Raw genomic sequence first — 17,186 nt, forward strand, 5'->3', positions numbered from 1 at the left:
TAACTGCACATTTCAAACAAATGTTCTCTTGTTACTGATATACTGACTTTCTGCTGCAACTTCATTTCATTTACATTTAGCTGACGCTTTTATCCAAAGCGACTTACAATTGCTAGATATGTCAGAGGTCGCACGCCTCTGGAGCAACTAGGGGTTAAGTGTTTTGCTCAGGGACACATTGGTGTCTCACAGTGGATTCAAACCCGGGTCTCTCACACCAAAGGCATGTGTCTTATCCATTGCGCCATCACCACCCCATTAAAATGAAAATTTATATTAGGGTTCATTAGACCTCCAAAACTCATATAAGGGAACATATTAACAATGATGTTTAACTTTAATCTGATCGATTGCTCCCTCTCCAAATAATGAGAAGTCAAACATCAAAACAAGCCTAATTAGTCTTTGAGTCTGTGTAAACTAGTATAAATCTTCCAGGCAAATGGCATCCTGCCCTCAAAAGATGTAAACTCTGAATGTAAATTCCCATTCTTTGCAAATGTTTCCATTTGTAAGAAGTTTCTGCCCCAGTCTGATTACTTAAAGAAATGCCACAAGAGGCTTGAGTACCCAGATCTTGTAGCCAGGTCAGCCCTTGATGCTGAATGTCCTCAAGACACTCAGCAACATATGTTTTTCTTAAGTCAGGTAGCTTATACATCTTTTCTCTTTATTGCATAGCATTTGATGTTTTTTGTTTATTATATTTGAACTGATTATGTAATTGGCAAGATACATTTACCTGACTAATAATAAATTGTTACATTTGATATTATTCTGACCTACTCTGAAATTATTCAATTTAGTAGATTTCGTTGTATCCATTGTTTCCGCAAGTCTGCATTCAGGGTTAAGTACATAGGGCCTACTAGATCCCATGTTAGATGGAGCAATGAGCCACATCAGGTGGGATTCTAGATTCCTGACTAACTGCTTGATTTTAAGTTGTTATGCAGTCGCTTTACTATAGGGGGCTTGATAAAAATACTATTGAGGTAATAGCAAGCATTGGAGCGGCATTATCTTAATGTACTACTAGCAATAACCTCTGGTTATTATTTGGGCTTTAACTAAGTTGTTATATAGGCTACTGTAGGGGGCTACATGGGTACTTTTTAACAATAACAAGCGTGGGCGGCATTATACCCATAACCTCTGGTTATTGATCCGACTGACGAGTTTGTGGGCCCGCATAACGGCAAGTGCGACGACCCTGTGCGACTTTGGCACCCGAATGAATGATTATAATAAGAGTAAAGAGTTAAATTGAATAATCTAATGTATTGCTAAACTAATATTTAAATGACAAATAAAAAATTGGCATTCTAACCAAAATTCGAGGTTGTGATAAAAGGGAGTCAGAAAAAAGTTTATTTGGAATAAATTACTTTGCCACAATGAAAAGTAACACGCAGTAAACCTTCGCCCGCTTATCGGAAACTGTCGTTGGACCGATTGGGCAGGCCTTACAAAGTAAAAAAACTGGAATATAATGATCAATGTTGCAAACATAAATTCTACTGTAAAGCAGCTCTAAAAAACACAATAATGTCATTCAGCAGTTCAGTGTTTATAATGATAATTTCTGTTCACTGGTCTCCCAGTGAATTCACTAGTGCACTGATGTGGAAAATTATGACATTTGTTTTTGACATTTCTATTGGAAACAAAATAGTCGTATTGCAGGCACATTGTCACAAAGATAAAAGAACTCAGGACTATGAAGTTTAGTTTTTCATATACACATATCACTGTTTCCACAAAAATATTAAGCAAAAGAAGTTTTTTCAACATTTATAATAATAAATATTTCTTAAACAGCAAATCAAAATGATTTCTGAAGGATGGTTTGACATTGAAGACTGGAGTAATGATGCTGAAAATTCAGCTTTGCAATCACGGGAATAAATTACTTTTTAAAATATATTCAAGTAGTAAACAGCTACATTTAAATTGTAATACTTGTAATGATATTTTACAATATTACAGTTTTAACTGCATTTTAGACCAAAAAAATGCAGTCTTGATGAGCATTAGGGACTTCTTTCAAAAACATTACAAAATCTTACCAACCCCAAGCTTTTAAATGGTAGACTAGAACAAGAGTGAGCCATCAACTAATTAACTTAGTTAAAATAAACTAAGATTAAAAGCAAATTCAGCTGCAGAGTTATGGCTGTATAAAGTCGATCATGTGCATCCTCGGTCAAAGGCCATGTTGCACAACTTGAATAAAATGAAAGTAGGAAGAACTTTTGATAATGTAAGTCAGTTCTTACTAGGGCTGTTTATTTTCACTCTTAAATTCAGAGATTTTCCCAGCTCTAGATATGTGCCCCTTAAACATGTTCAGAGTCTTGATATCAGCAGCAGCTCTTCTTACAACTGAAGGTAAGGATCACATGCTTTGTTCCATACTTGCTTGCATTATGTGTATATGACTTGTGCACTGTTCTTTACTAACAGTCTCATCTGAATGTTTCATGTTTTGTTTTTGAAGGGATCATGGTTCAAGGACCTGCTCAGTCTCTGGTAGCACAACTGGGGGGTTCCATCATCCTGCCCTGCTCTGTGGAAACCCCATTACCTGTGGCGGAGCTGGAGGTCGAGTGGAAGAAGACAGATGAAGAGGCATTAGTGCACTTGTTTCAGAATGGTGAGGACAGACCCGAGGCTCAGTATCCGTCTTACAGGGGCAGAGCACATTTTTTTCCTGAGCAGATCTTTAAAGGAAACTTTTCAATCCTGTTGGAAAATATAACGGTCATGGACACTGGTATCTACAAATGTGTAGTTTACTTTGACCAGGATGTTGGGGAGATCCCCGTTACAATTCAACATGTGGGTAAGTGTCCAATTTGAAAAGAGTCTTTAAACATGCCTATTTTGTGGTTAGAATGATTATTTGTGCTGTTTATGACAGAGCGTGTAGTTGTGACAGGAGAAGATCAAATTGTGTTTGCAAATGTTGGTGAGGAGGTTGTTCTAAATTGCATGGTTGACTCCCATGTTCCTCCTCAACACTTTGACGAGGTCTCATGGATGAAGGTGGACAAAAAGTCAGACATCGTCCCTGTCTTGCTTTTCCAAAATGGGACAATATTCTCAGGATCGAATCACGAGCGTTACAGAGACAGAGCAGAGTTCTTCAGTGAAGAAATTCCCAAAGGCAACTTCTCAATGAGACTAAAAAATGTCCAGACTGCCGACAAGGGAGAATACATGTGTGAAGTCCACGCAGAATATTCAGTGAGCTCTGTTACTGTGGAAATAGGGCGGTTGGGTAAGCCATCTGAGAAATACACTGTACCGTTCGAATGTTTAAAAAAAATATTTTGAAAGAAATTAAGTTTTGTTCAGCAAGTATGCATTAAATTGAGTGAGATCAAAGAAATTGAAATTTGTCTATTTCAAATAATTGTTTTTACAAAAATATTAAGCAGTTTAATTGTCTTTAGTTAAAGTACTAAAACTAAAAGTAATATATATTTTTAAAAATAAAAAGAAATGGCAAAAGCATGTAATGATTACTAATATTTAAACTAAAATGAAAGTGAAAAACTAATTCAAAATAATAATTCATTGCATATAATTAATACTAAAATAACCTCAGCACAACTGTTCAACGCTGATAATAATAAGAGATGTTTATTGAGCAGCAAATCAGCATATTAGAATGATTTCTGAATGATTTCTGAACGACCTTGTGACACTGAAGACTGGAATGATGATGCTGAAAATTCAGCTTTGCTATCACAGGAATAAAATACATTCTAAATATATGAAAATAGAAAACCTCTATAAATTGTAATATTTCACAATATTATAATTTGACTGTATTTTTGCAGCCTTTACTGTATTAAAATGCCTTGTTGAACCTTAGAGATTTCTTTCAAAAACATTAAAAAATATATATTACTAGCCCCAAACATTTTTACAGTAGTATAATTTTTTAAATAATTCTATGTAGTGAAAACATGCATTGTTTTTTTTAAATCAAATGTTATTTCAAATCCTTCTTTTTAACATGATCTAAATCTAATGCCAGTAAAATCCTTGTCTCTCTCATGTAGGAATGTCTGCTCTGCACATCATCACATTGATGCTTTGCTTTATTTCGCTCTTTATGACGTTTGTATTAAGTATTCCAGTCGCAATCTTTATAAGCAGAAAAGGTATGAAATATGCTTTGAAGAGTTATATTAATGTATAGCAAATGTAAATGAATGAGATGTTAAACTGCTGTTCTGTTATTCTTCCACTGCATCACTGTTTATATGTAAATATCAAACAGGAAGATAATGATTGAATAATGAAAACCTAATTCAATTCTGCTGTAGAGCAACTCTAAAAAATATATAATAAAAGACAATAATAAACAGTTACACTAAATGATTGTACATGACGTTTATGTTCCTCTGCAGACACTGGGACAAAGCCTATGTACATAAATTATGTGCAAGTTGTCTGTCCCAACATTTGTTTATCTATTGCATTTATTCTGTGGGGTGTAATTGAAGGTATGTGACATGAACTTTTCTAAGTCTGCTTGCATCGTCAGCAAAGGTTTTATTTACCCATCTTTTTTTCCCTCTGATGACTTTGTTGTTTTGTTACTGTTTTTTTCAGGGTCTGTAGTTGAGGTAACAATGTGTGCAATAATTAATCTGACAAGGATCATTTTATTGTTTCTTGTGGCCCCTTATTATAATTGGAATACAACAGTTTCTGGTATGTATGTGCATTTTAATTAAAGACATTGTTTGATTGTACATTGTATTAAATATATTACGTAATACATTTCAAATCACATTGTACATAAATGTATCTTACTTAATGCTTTACGGATCTGTGATAAGCCCACAAATTTAAGGTCTGAAAAAGAAATCTTAGTTTGCCAGAAAATTCTACAGTAATTAGAGGCTGTTATACTGACTACGGAATCAGCTAATATAAATGTGTAAATATAACTATATGAATATGATTTTTTAAAAATGGTTTACATTTATAGTTCTCTAAAACTCTTACAAATTCTAAATGTTAGGAAAGTTTTATACATCTCTATTTTTTGTGTGTGTGTTTTGTTTTTTGCTTTTTCAGTTGATTTTCCAGGTTTCATCCACAGAATAATTGAATATACAGGTATTCCTGTTGCATATCTTCTGATTTCCATTGCATTTTGCTCAGGTAAGGAGGCCAGTTTTAAACTCTTAATATAAAGAATTTTTACAACAGCAAAAAAACCTATTAAACATCAACAAACTTGTTAAATCTCAAAGCAAAAATCTCTTCTGTTGAGAATTCCATAAATTCCTTACAGAGACAGTCCAAAAGATTTATAGCTCAAAACGGGCTCTTCCTGGCTGGCTCCTGGGACTTATCTTAAAAAACCACCTTCCATTTTCTTTTACCACTTTGTTACCGAGTATTGATGACATTTCAAAATTGTCTATGAGTTCATCTACATGTTCTCTTGACACATTGCCTACCGAGGTTCTTAAAAAATGCTTAATATCTTAATGCCCTTCTATTACTGCAATGTCAATAATTCTTTAATGACTGGGAAGGTTCCATTGGCCCTTAAGACAGCGGCTATCATACCAGTTGTATGATGTTGAAGGCTGGGTGTGATGTTGAAGGCTTATATAGGCCTATAGTGAATCTACCTTTTCTGGCCAAGGTCCTTAAATGGGTTGTTGTTGGTCAGTTAAAGAATTATCTGTCCATAAATAATCTATTAGAATCATTTCAGTCTGGATTTAGATCAGGACACAGCACTGAGACTGCTCTTGTCTGGTACATGAATGGCCTTCTAACTTCTGCTGACATCGGTGCTTGCAGCATTTTAGTTTTGTTAGACATTAGTGGTGCTTTTGACACTGTATGTTCTATCCTCCCTGAAAGGATGTGTGGGTGGTTAGGCATCTCTGGTCTTGTGTTTGATTGGGTTAAATCCTATCTCACTGATAGTTTCCACTTTCCAGTATGTATGTTTGGGGAAAAATAAATCTGAACCGACATTGGTACAGCAGGGTGTCCCACAGGGGTCTGTGTTAGGACCCATTCTGTATAGCATATATATGTTGCCTCTTGGAGAGATAATTTGTAAGTTTGGTCTGGGGTTTCATTGTTATGCTGACGATACACAGATTTAAGTCAGTACGCACCCTGAGTATAACTCTATAATAACAGTTCTTACAAATTGTTTGAATGAAATAAAAGTGTGGATGCAAGAATATTTTCTTAAACTCAAATCAAACACTGAAATTCTACTTGTTGGTACGCCGACGGGTCTGCATAAACTTAAATTCAACTATAAAACAATTTGTAATTTCAACTGATTCCAATTCAGTATCTGTATTATTTCAAGTACGCAATCTTTGTGTTTGTTTATTTTTGATGCACAGTTGACATTCGATGCCCATGTTAAAATGGCCTTAGAATGACTGAGATATAACTTCTCTCGACTTGTCCGATGCAGAAAAGCTTGTTCATGCATTTTATTATGTCTAGGCTTTATTATTGCAATGCACTTTACTCTGGTCCTCCTGATAAATCCATTAGGAATCTGCAAAATATTCAGAATTCAACTGCCCGGGTACTGACTCATATAACTGTTGGCCAGCATATTTCCCCTGTACTTTTATCAATTACACTGACTTCCCATACAGGCACGTATATCTCTAATTTTAACATATGAAGCCATTCAGTCTCTTAGCTCTTCTGGTTGTACTATTCAGCAGCCCTAATTTAAATTAAAGTCTATGGAGGAGTTGAGCAACACTGGACTGTTTTAAGAAATCTCTTAAGACTCATATTTTTAAATCTACTTATTGTCTTTAAAGTGTTTTTTTTCTTTTGCTTGCTTGTTTTTTAATTGTAGTACTGTATTTATTATAATTACTCTGTGTTGTAGCGCTTTGGGTTTGAGAAAAGCACAATATAATTAAAATTACATAATTAAAAACACATTATTAGCTGTTTGATAATGTAGTCAAGCCAAAGGCTAATAAATTACCGTCATGTGTTCGACATTGTAGAGACTAGAGTAGAGAGCGATACATAAAACGCATTACCATTTGGATACATTGACTTGTAGATGATCTGCTGTAATTAGCTCTTTCTTTTTCTGAATCAGTTTCTGGTTCAAACATATATGGCTGAATTAAACCAATACTACAGTTGCGTTTACTACAGTTGACCGAGTGGATCAGATCGCGGACCGCGTAAAACTAAACAAAGCAAGGGTATATTTATATTCAAGCTATGTTCAGTCATGAAGAATTTATTTCCAAAGGAAAGAAAACTTTGATATACTTAAATGTAATTTTGATAATCAAAGATGAGTTTTAAGGGATTAAATTATTGACTGCTGAGAGACTCAGCCTTCATCTGAGAATACCTTCATCTGGGCCTGTCTTATGGATGTAATTCTTGTATCATCTTTCTTTTGTAGCTGTTCTTCATGATCTTTGGAATGCATCTCAGTGGAGTGAAGCTGTGCTTCTCAGTGTTGGGGTTATTCTGCTGTCATCCATGCCAGCATCTCTTCTAGCTTTAAGCAACGTTTTCTTCATACGGTTTTTTGATATTCATTTTTCCCTTCGATTTGTAACAAGTATGTAAAAATGTATTCTGTTGTATTTTTTATGCTTTAGAAATCATCTACAATTACATCAAGGACAGATTTCCAGATTTTAACCACTAGGCTGCATCTTATGTGTAATGGTCATATGTGTGATTTTTGTCATGTAGGGTCATTAGGACATGTTCTCATGCAGTCAAGCAACTTTCTTCAAATGATTCTTCTCTTCTATATATCATCAAGTGTTGATGAATGTAAGTAGGAATTGTATTAAGTTATCCAGGATCTGTCTCTTGTTTTAGATATTTATTAACTGACAGTCATTAAAATGTGTCTGTTTTTATTTTCAGCCATGATTATAATGACATATGCTTTTGGGGGAATATCTGCTGCCATTTCATTCATAGTTCTTCCAATTCCAGCAATTCGACAGTATCTTTGTTCAAAACTTGACAAAAATCAACTTTATGCACTTATATGGAGATGTTGTAAGTACACAAACAAATGTTCATTTTACATGTCACAAATCAAAATGTTTATATATCATGTTCCCTCTGGGTGGTGAGGCCGCTTAAATTGAATATTAAACCATTTCGTAATTGTTAAATCAGAATGGTGGTCAGGAAAAAATGCTTTAGGACATGTCTTTCTGAATTCAAGGCCTCCCGTTGTTCACAACAATATTCAAAGGCCCCATACATTTGCCAGTTGTTCATTATTTACTGGATAAGATTTGTTAAAAATATTTTAGAGGTTGGCATAACTAAAACTGCATATTCATTTTAAAATTGCCCCCAGTTTTAAGATTTCATTATTTTACATTTATTTTCCAAGTCTACAAATGACTTTTAAATGAAGCCACCTCATATATCAAGGTTTTTCAAGACCTTGGAAATTCTTTAGAGACGAAAAACGGGACTGAATTAAAACAAGAAATATCTTGACTAAGTCATTTTAGCTCATTTTAATGTCATTTTAAGTCATCTTAAGGTCCCCTTGGAAATTTGTTGAGTCCTCCCAGTGGGCCCAAAGCCCCTGGTTAAGAACCACAGCTTTAGGACAAGTAAATAAATAGCTTACAGACAAATACTCCAAAAGCAATGTTGTTTGGGACTGGCTCTGAACATTTGGACTGAACTCTCTTGAATGTGTTAAATTATATTTGTTAAAGTAACATACTGGCTGTATCAATGATGATCTTTCTATCTCTCACTATCCTAGATTTAGTTTGGGTAACCGTTATGGTTGTCACGCTCATCGGGCATAGTGCATTTATTTTATATTATCTTAACAAGATTCTGGAGTATAGTAAAGGTAAGTTGGTTTTAAATGTCAGCAAAATCAGTTGCCTTTTTCATTTTGAAAAAAACAAAACAAATTTCTTGCAATTGTTACTTCAATTTTTGTGTGGTTTATGCTAATATGTCATCCAAATTTGTCATTCAAACATTTTCTTAATTTTTTTTTGTTAGCTTTTATGGCATGGCATGGCTTTTCAGCAATTGTAACCTGACTATTATAATGTGTTATTGATCATAGAGCGTTTTGGATGGATCTTTGTCACAGTTCTGCTCCACGTCTTGACAGCGATTGCACCCTCACGAAACTCCAGAACAGTTCCTGGTAACAAATGAGGATAAGAAAGTCAAAAAAACAATTAGACTTTTGTTTACTTTGTGGCAATGAATCAGTAGGGTTTAAAAATGCATCCTTAGGCCGTGTGTCCACCAAAGCGTTTTTAGCCGGCTGAAAACGCTGGACGCTCTGCTGAAAACGCCTAGCTGTGGGCGCTTGAGAGCGTTTTGGCAGCGCTGCGTTTTTTCAGTTGAGACGATTCGTTACTATGATACAGAAACTCCACAGCAAAGTTTACTTGTAACTGATTTCGCAGATAATTTTGTTTCATACTAAAAATTTATTTTTCATCCATTTTGTTCGGTTAGCTCTGCTGGTTGACGTCGTTGTACAGAAAGATTGTTGTGACAGTTGGTCGTGTGGTATTTGTCCCGCCCCTCCTCCACTGTGATTGGACGGCTGTGTAAAAAGTGACAGTGATGAGCGCAGCGTTTTACCCAAAGTTGAACATTTTTCAACTCTCGGCGACCAGTAAAAAACGCCGGGCGCTCAGCGCTTGAGCGTTAAATACACGCTCAGCGCCTCGTTACGCTCATGGCGTTTAAAAAACGCGGCGCTCCCATTGAAAACAATTGGAATTTTACGCCAGCTGCATGAAAAAACGCTTTGGTGGACACACGGCCTTATTCTGCAGTAATTCTTATTTTCTCTTTTGCAGATGTCATTTACAGTGGTGGTAAGTAACGAAGTAGAAATACTTCGTTACTTTACTTAAGTATTTTTTTCGGGGATCTGTACTTTACTTGAGTATGTTTTATTTGCATCTACTTTTACTCTTACTCAGTGGTGGTAAGTAACGAAGTAGAAATACTTCGTTACTTTACTTAAGTATTTTTTTCGGGGATCTGTACTTTACTTGAGTATGTTTTATTTGCATCTACTTTTACTCTTACTCCACTACAATATTGAAGACAAAGTTTACTTTTTACTCAGTTACATTTCCCCATGCCTGCTCCAAGTATTTATTACACTTGCTTTCCAAACCAATGAAAAACTTGGTTTTATTTTGAAAAAAAGAACGCGCAAGCTCTTTGCCAGCATACGCTCACATAGCAGTCAGTTCGCCATTGTGGAAGATGACCGCAGAAACAGGTGAAGGTGCAGCTCTGCCCAGCAATGATCCCGAGATTCCCGCTTACCTTGTATCTTGCACATCTTCTGTTTGATGCAGCTAATGTTATGGAACATGTCTATTGCAGAGCTGCAAACTCTCATTCATTCAGTGTGAGACTCACGCAATTGACACTTTCCACACGCGCTCACGACACACATACATTTTCTCACGCACAGAAAAATCGCGAAGCAAAGAGGACACTGACACCGACAGACAAGACAGAGTAGGTTACTTTTGATATGGAACAAATTCTCAGCTCTCAGATTCTGTCAATTTTATTATGAAAATCAAACATGAAATACCGTTTTGGAGCTTTTAAATGTGATGTGACAGATAGCTAGCGCCTGCTATGGGGTGCCGTTAATCTCTTTACTACTAGTTAATTGTAAATAAACACAAATGAACAATAATAGGTAGCCTATGTTGAAAGATACAGTACAACTTACCGAAATGTATATACCTTATACATAATATCAATAAATCAGTGTTTTTCAACTGCGGATAGAGGTCAATAAAACAGCTGGAGAACAATGTCACATAACGTTAAGTTACATTTACCTCAGGGAAAAAAAAGCATTTAATGACCATAGTATGTTAGTTGGCTAGAAAAATTAGTATTTTATAATATATGTAATATTAGTATAAATTAGTATTTTGTAAAATGTGCACTATATATTTTTACTTATATCATTAAAATATTATAAAGTTGCTATTTTAATAAAAATCACATGTATTTTTAACATGTAATAATACCAGCTGACAGGGCTCTCTGTAGCCTATGTTTACAGAATTAGGTGAGATTTTCTTAATTTAAAAATTAACATGTATCTACTGTACCAAATATTTATCAAAATGAATCTATTGAATCAAGGTCGGAATCAAACCACAATAATTGAATTGAAATTGTAAAATTTGTATCAAAGAATGGCTTACCAGTCATTGCAACATAATATGCTGTCACTAAACTTAATGAAATTGTTAAGAATTGATGCAAGGTGCTTCATTGTCTCTTATGATTGCAAATCTAACAAATTCTTAATTGCAGTATCTAATAAGTTGTTAAATTAAAACAGATAAATTGTTTTGGGAGTGATATGCAATGTTTAATTATTGATATTTACAGTTTGAATATTTACTTTTTACTTTCGGTACTTAAGTACGTTTTAAATCGGATACTTCTGTACTTTTACTCAAGTGATGTTTGAATGGAGGACTTTCTACTTTTACTGGAGTCATTTTTTATTTAGGTAAATATACTTTTACTCGAGTATAATTTTTGAGTACTTTTACCAACCCTGGTCATTTACACTACTTTATTCATGTATGGGGTGGCAGGTCTGCCAGTGGTCAACTCTGTTTCTCTTGCCACAGAATTAATACTGCAAGTGTGTAAGTGTCAACAACTAACTGATATTTTTGTACGGTTCTGTTGGAGAAAGCACTAAATTCTTCTGTTTAGACAAGGGAGAGAGAACAGTGGATGATCTGCGTGTAATAGTGCTGCCATTTGAAAGCATTATGTCTGGTGTGTGGCTGGTTTTACAGATCCATGCATACTGTAAGTTTCAATGGAACATTTTAAATCATGTATAAAACTGTTCATGTTAATGACACAGCTCAATGTCATTGTCTTTACTCTTGATTTGCAGGGAACGTTGCAGGGAGAGAGTAAGTTTACATTTTTCTTTAATTTCTTTTTTTTGTATTTTACCTGCAGGATTTGAAGCCAGCAGTATATGATGATCCATATGGAACTTTTCCACAGCTGAAGTTTATTAGTAGGCCATTATTTTGCATTATTTACTTGTTTTAACAAGTGTTAATTGATTGTCTTTCAGTGTACAGAGGGAGCTGTATGTCCTGAGGGACTTTGCGGCTCAGTGCACAACACAGGTAACTGTTTTAGAGGCTGAATATTTGATAGCAAAGAGTGAAGTCACAGGGTTATGTTGTTTGGTTAACTGCTTAGTTGTTCTTTACCTAAATTAAGGGACTAAACTAGTGTTTAACGCTTTTTAAAAGCATTTTATTGCATTGCTGTAATATAGTTTACCCTAATATCTTGGCTCTGATGCCAGAATCTAGTGGAACAAACTCCTCAATGGGCAACTAAACTTATATTGCTCTTAAAATTTATCCTATAAATCCTGAAATAACTGTGTGTGTTCATTACAGGAAGGAGACATTGGTGCATCAGATAATTTCTCAGAGATTCACCTCTCTGAAACTCAAAGATATCAGCCAGAGGCTGCGCCATTCCTGGGAGAGCGAGAACAAGAGGTTTAAAATCTTGTATGATGAGCTAATGTTAACCTTCTTGTGCAAACTTTATTTAATTCTATATATTTCAATATTAAAAAATCAAACATCATTGTACAATTAAATGTTGTTTTGCTGATTTTTTGAGTAATGAATTGTGTATATATATTTGTATATAGTGAAAAAAACTTACCTTAACATTATTTTTTTAATCCCATATTCTAAATCGAACTGCATGGATTTCTTTAAAATATGTTTTACACATAGATTCATATCGCCATTTGAATAACATTTCAAACTGAAAACATGCAAAGTGAAACTTTAATAAAAATATATAAATCAGCCCTTCCTTCTGATATGCTACTCCAGCTAAAAAAGAAACACAAAACCAATCGGCAGCATCATGACACTGCTGAGCTGTTGATTGGCTGAGGATTTGTGAGTGTGTGTGTGTGCGGAGAGAGTCTGTATGTGTGTCCTGTATAAAGCAGACTGCTCTGCAGCATTTCTGAACTGGTGCAGTGCCGGTTCATCTCCACTAATGGTGTGCAGAACAAGGGGGACTTAAAAAGAAAAACTTCTTCAACCAACAAAACATTAACATCATTTGAAAACCAAACCAAAAAGAAAAAAAAAAATCCTGCATCATGAGCTTTGACCCATTCATCTCCTCCTCCCGCTCCCGGAGAAGGGAACATTCCTACTCCAGTACCACCACCTATCGGCTCTCCCGGGGGCCGTTATCTTCCTCCGGTTGGGCGATGCGTATGGAGCCTCTGCAGCGCTGGGAGCAGAGCGACCTGAGTCAGGTGACCGTAGGGAACGCCGAGCTGTTAGACCTGCGGGCCCAAGAACGAGAGCAGCTGGTGGGTCTAAACAACCGCTTTGCATCCTACATTGACAAGGTTCGACACCTCGAGCAGCAAAACCGGGCTCTGCTCCTGCAGCTGGAGGCCCTGCGGCGCAGGCAGAGTCAACCGTCCCGCTTGCAGCAGCTCTACCTGCAGGAAGTACGGGGCCTCAGGGAGCAGCTGCACCAGGAGACCCAGGCTAAAGCGCGCATGGAGGCACAGAGGGAGGCATTGCAGGAGGCGCACACACAGCTGCACAAGCGCTGGGAGGAAGAGGCACGGCTGCGTAGCCGGGCCGAGGAGGACCTGCAGAGGTTTCAAGAGGAGGCAGGCCAAACCGCTCTGTGCAGCTGTGATGCGGAGGCCAGCGTTGTCTCCTTGACACAGGAGATGGACTTCCTCAAGCAAGTGTTCGCTGAGGAGCAGGAGGGGCTGAGGGTCCAGCTACAGGTTGCCAGCCTCAGCGTGGAGCTGGACACAAGCAGACCGGACCTGTCGGCCGCTCTGAGAGAGATCCGAGCGCAGTATGAGACCTTGGCTGGACGCAACATGCAAACCGCCGAGGCTTGGTTCCAGGGGAAGATGGCGAGCGTGGTGGAGCTGACAGATAAGCAGGAGGAGGCTGTGCGCTTGGTACGCGAGGAGACCACTGAGTACCGGCGGCTGCTGCAGTCCCGTTCAGCTGAGGTCGAAGCACTGAGGAACGTCATCGATTCACTGAATGCACAACTAGGGGAACAAGAGGAGACGCAGAACACTGAGGTCACCAAATACCAGGTATAGATCACTGGTAGTAGTTAATCATAATTGCAACACATGTGCAATATAACCAAATAAATGCCTCTGTAGAGAGACTGGAAAAAAAGTGAGGTCATTCTGATATTGACTGCAGAAACATTATAGATAAAAGAGAGGATTAATACAAAATTAAAATAAATGGAACAATCTTTATTTGTATTTAGGGGCATAATACTCAGACAAAACGTGCAAAAAATGTACCTTTAGGGGTACAACAGTTTTTCACTTAAAGGGACAACTTTGTACCATATCTACCTAAAAAATGCATATTAATATGTACCCTTAAGGTACTACTGAGACAATTTTACAGACAAAAAGGTTTAAAGTTGTCCCTTTAAGGGTACGGTCCCAGTGATAAGCTCTTGTACCCATAAAAGTAAAATTGTCACACATTTTCTGTCTGGAGTCTTTGTGCTTCCTTACAAGGGAACATATTCCTGAGTCTCTGTGTCAAGTCTGTTTCATCATTTAAGTCTTTACATAAGTCAGTGTGCTGACCTTTACTGTTCTACAGATTCAACATTGATGGAATACTATTTCTGCGGTGCTTTTGTCATTGTAATGTCCAAACGATAGTTGCAAAAATGTTACTGATGCTGACTCATTGCATCAGTGCTGAGTCATGACTGACAAACTGAGAAGAACAAATGAGCTTGACTCTAGAGGAAAAAGGTATTGCTGAGCAAAATCTGTTAGATCTATGATGCTACCACTCTGTATCTCTGGCACAAATCCAGTATGAGGGAATGTTTCTGTCTTTCATCATTTAAGAAGCATGAATTGATGCTTTGAAATTTTCTCTGAATAACTTCTAGGGGAGGATAAGTGACCTAGAGAGCGACATTGCTGATGCGAAAGAGGAAATGTCACGCTATTTGCGGGATTATCAAGATCTGCTTAACGTGAAGATGGCTTTGGATGTTGAGATTGCAGCTTACAGGTAATATTCTTGACAGAAGGAGCCCTGTAGTTTCTTTAATCAGAGTCACAGTTAACTGAAAATAGAATCACAAATATGGGAGTACTAAATTAAATTAAGTAACTTGGATGGTAGATTGCAAATGGGTAATGATGCGTGTAGTTTGTTTTAAACTGACCTTCATTTTTGCTTTAACAGGAAACTCCTGGAGGGAGAAGAAATTCGATTTACATATTCCACCTTCCCAGCCCTTGCCTAAAACCCTAAAACACAAAATCCTAATAACTCACATTCATCATATTCATATTTTGAATACCGCTGAAGGAGAGACCCACTTTAAGATCATAAAATACTAACCTACAACATCATCCACCAGATTCAAACATTGATAGGTGAATACACCTACTTTTTCTCTCTAAAAATTCTAAACATGACCCACCCTTCATTGACCCCCTTTGTCAAAATCACATCCATAATCATTCTTCTAACCTCCGATCCTAGTTCTTTATTAGTTAATTACACCCAAATTACACCATCCAACCATGAAACTAAGTCTATGCATATCATTGCTTTCAAGTCAGACGAGCCCTTGTGTCACACAAGAGGTACACATAAGGAGGTCCCCCTTCTTCTTTACACTCGAAATAGAAAAATGACCACCTTGGAGACATCGCTAGGGGCAGCACTCACTCAGCCGGAGCTCAGTGTCATGTTGGCTGATTATGGAGGACCATAGATGGTTCCACTTCAAGAACACTACACTATACGGTTCTGCAAATAAATCCATTTAAATTTTCACTAAATAGTAACTTCTTAGTTTGAGTCCCAGCACCCATTGAGCATCTGATTCACCAATGATCCCCTATATGCAAACTTTTAACCAATTGTTTGTTGAGGTGAATCGCTGTTTGAACTCAGCTTGCTTTGGATGCTAGGACTAGACTAAAGCCAATTTGTTAATTTGAAATTAACCAAGAATCAGCCATCAGGACACTGTCCACCATCCCTGGCTCTTTAGATTATATGTAGTTAGTGCAACTGTTATGTTTTAGCTATGTTAGTTAGGTTAGAATGTATTATTTTTAGTGAACGTTGTAGCATAACATTTAGTTTGCTATCTGTCTGTGTTCTGCTTCTCATATTTTTGTTTTGTTGAGGATATTTGATTATTTTGCTTTAGCATTTACAATGTTTGACAAGATAAAAGCATGACTGAAAAATCAAGAGTAGAAATAAAAAAAAGCTCTAGAACTGGAGTTTTTAGATTTATGGTTAAAATACAACTGCTCTCATCTGCTTTTGTTGTGTCATCTAAGTTATAATATTAGTCAATTATCAGTAAAATGAAAATGAACAAGAAACCGAGTCTGTTTATCTTGACAGTCTCTGAACTGAATGGTGCTGTATGTTTGTACCTAAATACACCCTGAATAAAGCAACAGTACCTCTTCTGCTGTGTTTGAGTGTGAGCCTGTGTGCAAGACAGTCAGAAACTTGCTCATTAAAACCTCTTTTTGAATATTTATGCTTGATATAATGGATAATCAGGTTTTTAATTATTGCTGAACGACTCAAACTGGCTTCTTCTAGTTAAATCAAGAACATGAGCCAGTTTTTTTAGTGAACAAAATCATTATAAATCAGCCAGAGCGGTATGACTCACGTACTGAACCTAAGTTTTGTCATGTCCAATAAAAAAATAAATATATGATAAGGTTTGGTTAATAATTAAATATATATATATATATATATATATATATATATATATATATATATATATATATATATAAAATCACGAACAAATTCCCCCAAATAATAAAACAAATATTTGTGACATGAGTCGAAATTATGACAAAAAGTCTAAAGTATGACAAGTCATAATGATATTAAAAGCTACAATTATGACTATTTTAATTTCCACATTTTGTATCAAAATTTATTTTTTTATTGTCATATTTTTTTATCTCAATTTTGACTTAGTAGGCTATATCAGTTTTTATGTCATAATTGTGATGTGGCGAAAAT

The 17,186-nt window shown here is 36.3% G+C and overlaps 3 protein-coding genes and 1 long non-coding RNA gene across 4 annotated transcripts; all 4 read left to right on the plus strand.

Moving 5' to 3' along the window:
• Window positions 1-2,242: 2,242 nt before the first annotated feature.
• LOC143703092 (selection and upkeep of intraepithelial T-cells protein 2-like) lies at window positions 2,243-4,392 on the plus strand. The gene is made up of 4 exons (XM_077197232.1): window positions 2,243-2,391; window positions 2,501-2,845; window positions 2,924-3,283; window positions 4,074-4,392. Exons 1-4 carry the CDS (start codon window positions 2,331-2,333, stop codon window positions 4,211-4,213), a joined length of 906 nt encoding a protein of 301 aa, XP_077053347.1. The 5' UTR covers window positions 2,243-2,330; the 3' UTR covers window positions 4,214-4,392.
• Window positions 4,393-5,060: 668 nt separating this feature from the next.
• Window positions 5,061-9,208, plus strand: LOC143703069 (uncharacterized). The gene is made up of 6 exons (XR_013190715.1): window positions 5,061-5,187; window positions 7,457-7,618; window positions 7,756-7,839; window positions 7,936-8,073; window positions 8,807-8,899; window positions 9,125-9,208. It is a non-coding gene; the product is annotated as an uncharacterized LOC143703069 (long non-coding RNA).
• Window positions 9,209-11,638: 2,430 nt separating this feature from the next.
• Window positions 11,639-12,718, plus strand: LOC143703093 (uncharacterized). Its single transcript, XM_077197234.1, has 5 exons — window positions 11,639-11,723; window positions 11,794-11,892; window positions 11,984-12,002; window positions 12,173-12,227; window positions 12,510-12,718. The coding sequence occupies exons 1-5, from the start codon at window positions 11,654-11,656 to the stop codon at window positions 12,618-12,620; spliced, it is 354 nt and encodes a 117-aa protein (XP_077053349.1). The 5' UTR covers window positions 11,639-11,653; the 3' UTR covers window positions 12,621-12,718.
• A 331-nt stretch (window positions 12,719-13,049) lies between these two features.
• On the plus strand, window positions 13,050-16,612 carry neff2 (neuronal intermediate filament family member 2). Its single transcript, XM_077197204.1, has 3 exons — window positions 13,050-14,221; window positions 15,058-15,182; window positions 15,360-16,612. The coding sequence occupies exons 1-3, from the start codon at window positions 13,241-13,243 to the stop codon at window positions 15,418-15,420; spliced, it is 1,167 nt and encodes a 388-aa protein (XP_077053319.1). The 5' UTR covers window positions 13,050-13,240; the 3' UTR covers window positions 15,421-16,612.
• The last annotated feature ends 574 nt before the right edge of the window (window positions 16,613-17,186 follow it).

Source organism: Siphateles boraxobius, unplaced genomic scaffold (genome assembly GCF_051911475.1).
Source record: "Siphateles boraxobius isolate OS27281-9 unplaced genomic scaffold, OSU_SipBor_1 37, whole genome shotgun sequence".
Taxonomy (NCBI): Eukaryota; Metazoa; Chordata; class Actinopteri; order Cypriniformes; family Leuciscidae; genus Siphateles; species Siphateles boraxobius.